The sequence below is a fragment of the Protopterus annectens genome, chromosome 4.part0, assembly GCF_019279795.1.
Source record: "Protopterus annectens isolate FY-2018-M chromosome 4.part0, PAN1.0, whole genome shotgun sequence".
Lineage (NCBI taxonomy): Eukaryota > Metazoa > Chordata > Ceratodontiformes > Protopteridae > Protopterus > Protopterus annectens.
Genome location: NC_056733.1, coordinates 1,293,651,902 through 1,293,657,934, shown reverse-complemented (window position 1 = coordinate 1,293,657,934; position 6,033 = coordinate 1,293,651,902). Strand labels below are relative to the sequence as shown.

The 6,033-nt window shown below is 35.1% G+C and overlaps 1 protein-coding gene across 3 annotated transcripts in view; it reads right to left on the bottom strand.

Moving 5' to 3' along the window:
- Positions 1-6,033, bottom strand: part of LOC122799842 (acidic mammalian chitinase-like) — a 388,615-nt gene that overhangs the window by 8,819 nt on the left and 373,763 nt on the right. For all 3 annotated transcript variants that reach the window (XM_044069170.1, XM_044069172.1, XM_044069169.1), the window contains exons 9-10: positions 4,409-4,525; positions 96-234 (exon numbers count right to left, since the gene is read on the bottom strand). In XM_044069170.1, the coding sequence (XP_043925105.1) occupies positions 96-234; positions 4,409-4,525 (256 nt within the window). The remainder of the gene's footprint in view (positions 1-95; positions 235-4,408; positions 4,526-6,033) is intronic.

Sequence of the window (6,033 nt, the reverse complement as noted above, 5' to 3'; positions counted from 1 at the left end):
GGAAGGATGGCTGTGCTTATCACCAAGGCAAATATCAGACTTACAGTAGGGTGGTCTAATACATCACAGTACTTACTAAGCTAATAGTTCATTACCTTCAGAAACTCCCAGAAGTGAACTGACTTTGCTAATTAATGGGTTGATTCCCTGGTTGCACATTGTTCCCATAAAGTCATCAAGGTCAAGAGCCCAAATCATTATACCACCAAAGTTGTGCTCAATCATGTAGTTCACCTGAAACAAATGGAGTTGAGTTAGTAACAAAGCAACAGAGAATGAACACTGTATCTGTATTGATTATTACATGTTATACCATGACCCCCCCATTAATATTCCAAAACGTGCACACTGATTGGCCAGCGTGCACGTTGTAAATCGACTTATACAAATGGAAAAAGGTCCGGTCACCCGGACTTTTTCCATTAGTATAAGTCTCTTTTAAAACACTGTCTCGCTATGTTAAAAGAGTTTAACATAGCGACACAGGTTTAAAAAAAGCAATGGAGATCTCCGTTGCTTATTTTAAAGCTGTCTTGCTATGTTAAACCCATTTAACATAGCGAAACAGTAAAAAGCAATGGAGATCTTGCTTTCTCCATTGCTTTTGGCGACAGCTCTGATGTACTGCGTAGGCATGCGCAGTACATCAGAACTGCCACGGGTACCAGCCAGCTGCGGAAGGGCAGCAAAGAGGCATTATACAATGCCATTATTTAAGAAAAGTAATTATTTATTTTCTTAAATAATGTCATGGTATAAAAGCAATAACCCACTTCTGGGTGTGGGTAATGTGGGATTTACCCTCGGTTGTCTTTGTTTGGTCCCGAGGGCAAAGCCCTCGGAACCAAACCACGCCAACCGTGGGTAAATCCCACATTACCCACACCCAGGCGTGGGTTATTGCTATACTATCTCCTCTCCCTTGCTCCATCTCCCCTTCCCCATCATACAAAATAAGGTCACATTGAGGCAACATTATAGTTATTTTCTAAATGAGGTTAAAAAGAATACAATTTATAATTTTGTGATTTTCTTTGCATGGGAATGTACTACTTAGAATCTCTTCACAGGTAAGCCCACAGCATTTTGTAGGTAGTGCAGATGCATGCAGTTATGTAGATCTGTGAATGGGCTTTTTGCTTTTGCAGTTTAAGTATACTAACAATTTTTATGCAAAAAAATTGTTATTGTTTGAAAGATTGATTCAAATTCATTGTAAGAACATACAGATCATTAATAATGTATTGTTACTAGTACACGACTGAAAATTTCTTTCTACATTAAATTTAACCAAAATTTTCTTATAGTAATTATCATAAACTATAACTATATACAATATTTCCCCATCATCCCATTATTTAACAATATGATTTTATTGATAAACCTGAATTACATTTCATTATTTTTAAGACTAGACCTTATTTATTTCTTTATGTTCTTTCATTACGAGACAATGCAGTGGTGCAGAGGTTAGCATTGTCACCTCACAGCAACAGGTTCTCCAGTTTGATTCTTGGCTAGTGTACCTTCTCTGCGGAGTCTGCATGTCTTCTTTGCATTCATGTGGATTTCCTCTAGGTGGTCTGGTTTCATAGCATGTTACACAGACATGCATCTTGAGTGTTTCTCCCTGGGTCTCCCCTGAAAATTGGCTTGTTCCAAGTCAGACTTTCCCGGTAAACAAATGTAAAATAAATAAACCTTACTAATAGTTCTAGTATGTTAGGACAATTAGCTGATTTTGATACAGCTCTTTATTTATCTCAATTTCTTTGCCATTACTAGTCGTAGGTAAGTAACACATTTGGAAGACTAAAATAAAATCACCCCTAGATGTCTTCCTTTTTGTGATTGTGTTTATTGCTGTACATTATGTAGAACAATGCCATGTTAGGTTATGTACTACTATATTATGATGAACAAGCCACTGATAGATTCAACTGCAGGGTGTTAGCTGGGAAATGTGCTGCTAATTGTCTCTTAGAATTTTGAATTGCAGAGTATTGAGAATGAATATAGAAATTAGCATATTTCATTGTCCTTACCTTCTAAATGTGGCCTTAACTAGAATAATTAGTAAAAAGCACAAGGTAATAGTTTTTTTGTGTAGGAGTGAGTCTTTCTTAACAGAAAATTACTTTTGAGTTATTTTTGATGCTCTACACAAATTCATTATTAGAATTCTAAAAGGTGAATAGTATTATGTCTCTTCCTAGATACCAGGACTTATAGTACCCCCTTACTTTTGTTCAAATTGCTTTTACTGTCAGTTTAACTTTTTTTTTGGTACAGACAAAACAGTTTAATAAAATCACTTAAATTATGTGATGGACAAATAATATTGTTTTGCATTTGATATACCCAGGCAATCCTGCATACTGACAGTTTTAGATGATCATTTATTAGTCAGAACTGATATATTTATCTGCCAGGTGTTTATCCAAGTAAATTTTTTGAACATTTAGATACTTTTAACCATGTGAAAACACTTAGTTTATTATTGATAGTGGGTGAATCAAGAAGACAAAGACATAGTCCTTTGTGATGACTGCAAACAATAAAATTGACAAATTTGAGAAAATACTTTTTTTATTTTAAAGTAACATGCTCTTGTAATCAATTAAAACAGACGTGTGTATCCCCCTACCCTCACCACTCTTTCAGACACAGTGCCATCTACATGGAGTGAATACTGCGGTAACCTAAATCTGAGAAAATACATTTTTTTTTAATTTTAAAGTAATAGGTTTAGCTAGCAAGGGTATAGCTAGGCATACACTTTGTACTCTACTGAATACATTTTTATTCTTAGCATCACATCAACATGGATTTTTTTCAGGTCATATTATGTCTAGAATTGTCTAAATTAGTGCCTTTAACAACAGGTGCAATATTGCTAATCTAAAAACAATATCTTTACTAGTTTTAGGGGGAATTTCTGAAATATTAAGTGCTTGTGGGACATCATTTTGAGAGATGTGTCTGTTTTTAAGTGATAGGTGCCGGGGGGGGGGGGTAGCACTAATAGCTTGTGAGTACAAAATAGAATTTTCATGCTACACTCCTGTCTTGTAGCCAGAGGTTTAAGGGAGGAGTTTAAAACAGATGAGTGCACATACACACACACACACACACACACACACACACACACACACACACACACACACACACACGCAGACAATGCGATGCTATGCATTTATACTTTTCAGACATATTTATACAACAGAAATCCATGATGTAAACTTACATAAGTACAAATCTGTGTACACATGACTTAATCACAGCTATATCTGTACACGGTGGAGCCTCTTCATCCTAATATATGTGCTATACTACTTGGGCACATAATTCACATATGTATATATATATATATATATATATATATATATATATATATACATACATATAAATATATATATATATATATATATATATATATATATATATATATATATATACATATAAATATATATATATATATATATATATATATATATATATATAGAGAGAGAGAGAAAGAGAGGGATGTATATACATATATACATATACATACACCAAACATCTAAAGAACATGGCACATATAGAGGTACACATACCATCAAGAAAACTATTGTACAAGCTTTTTTGTGCTCTAAATTAATTTTCAATGGAGATGTAGCAAAGAGGATGCAGATTACATGTACCTGCTATGGAGGTAACCTAGTAGCACATGTATCTGGATTAAGGCATATAACAGCATCCTCATATGCCATTAGAGAACCTATACCCTGCTCTTAGATCTCATTTTTTGAATTTTAGGTATTTTACAGGAAACCCTTGACCTCACATATGTAGATGGAAAATGGCTAGAACACAGACAGTTGACTATTTCAGCAATATTCTTTAAATACTGAAAGAACAGTGTTGTCATTACGCTATATTTATCACTGTAGTTTTCAAGATCTGAATGCCTTTTAGTGCATTTTTATATGCTTTGGGGGATTTATTAGAAGATATTACCCTTCCTGAATGTATGACTTGAGTTTCCTTTGTTAACCCTGTTTTGATTATAGACTATATTAAGGGTAATAGTTACCGATGTAGTGTTGCATCTTTCTATAAAGTGTTAGAAAAAAATCAAAATTTATTTTGTAATAATGTATGTGTATGTAAGCTTCACTAAAAATGAAGGCACATAGCAGTCTATAGTATATCATGGGTAATTCCATAAGCAAATAGTGCAGAAATCCCAGTAGCAAACCCATTAATCCATAACCTTCTTTTTACCATTTTTGAACATGGGATCAAGGTGTCACATCAACAGTGATCATCTATAAAAAGTTAATTGTGGGGGTACTCAGTCATGTGTTGCTATCAGTGTTTAACGGAGAACATTTAACTCTTACAAGCAAACAATTCAGAGATGTACCTTTCCTTCCACACTCTGAAGGTTGTCATATCCCACCCATTCATTTCCTTTGTATGCGTAAGGAACTTGCTGGTCCGAAATCCACTCAGTTGTTGCGCCATTTAAAAATTGACAAATCTAGCAACACAAAATAATCAACAGTTAATGATGAGATATGTTGAGCAGTATCTCAGTGTTACTTCTATGATTTACAGAGGATTATTGTCCATGCTTTCTGAGGTATCAGTTGTCACTTACGATTTGTTGTTGGCACATGCACTGTGTAGCTTTTCCACCCAACACTCAGCAGCACTCCTAAAACTACTGTGCAGACCAGCAGCTGAGCAACATAGCCTAGCTCTTACACTGCAGGTGTTATGACATTAGCAATATCTCAGTATAATAGCCATCATACATAAAACAGCAAAATACATTAATGTCAAAAGCTGCTATCCAGAGAAATCTTGTAGTTAGTGAGTTTACTTATTCTGCTCAAATTGTTGCTTAATGTTTTTCTCCATGCTTCACCATCCGGTGCTCGCTTCTTTATCTAATCTTGCCTACCCTAAGTGCTATATTCTATGATGAAAAGAATGTTACTCTAAGGGAAACCAGAGAGATTGTATAAAAAAGTTAGCCAGTCAGCAGATGATGCCATTGGGAAGCCATTGTAAATGTCCACGTACTATATGTACATTATTCACTTTGTTTCTTATTGTTAATATTAGATTTGTACCTGCCTCAGCTCTATCATAGCCCAAAATGGCCTCTGTCATTCAGCTAATTTACCAAGTTGAGAAACAAAGAAATGTATTTGTTCTATATTGCTTTGTCCCACTTCTTTTTAAAAATGTTGTTCTTACAAAACGTTGTCACCTCACTTACTAGTTATATTCTTCCCATAGAAAATCATATCCTGATCTCCTCCCAAGGACTGGGAAACTGTGCTTTGTCATTTTCCTCCATCTCTTACCTAGAAAATACCTCTCAGTATTGGTCTGCTTGCCCTTTCCATATACTTAGCGGTATTAAACATAGCTGTTTCCTTCAACAAATGTACATCATCTTACATCATCTTTCCTCAGGGCACTTACCGTGAAGTCTGAGGATCATTATTTTCATTCTGTGCTAACACCCCTCCCTCCTGAAAAACAAATGTAACATTTTCTCAGGGAAGGACACAAGACTGCAACTTTATGCAGTATGTCTTCTGTGATATGTTAAAAGGGAGCCCTAATGGCTTGGTTGGTGATTTACTTTACTGTTTATTCTAAAATCTTTAATGCATCATTCATAATCAGCATTTCCTTTACAAAGGACGACTTCCTTTTGATGGAAGTAAATGTTAGCTGCTCCTTATCTGAATGTTCCTAAAGTCAGCTTAGGTTGAAGTGCATGCTTACATCTACTAGTGACAACCAGAACCCACTATTTAGGTAACTTCTCCAAACAATGATGTAATTTTACATTCCTTGTGGGATATTAGCCATGAATATATAAGCATGGATCTCACTCATATTACTGAAGTTTCATAATGTTGACTATCATATGATCAATATTCTGAAATGTCACTAAATAAATAAACAAAAAGAACAAACACTGTTTTTTGCAGGGGAAAGCCCCCTTGCACCACCTACATGCTCTGC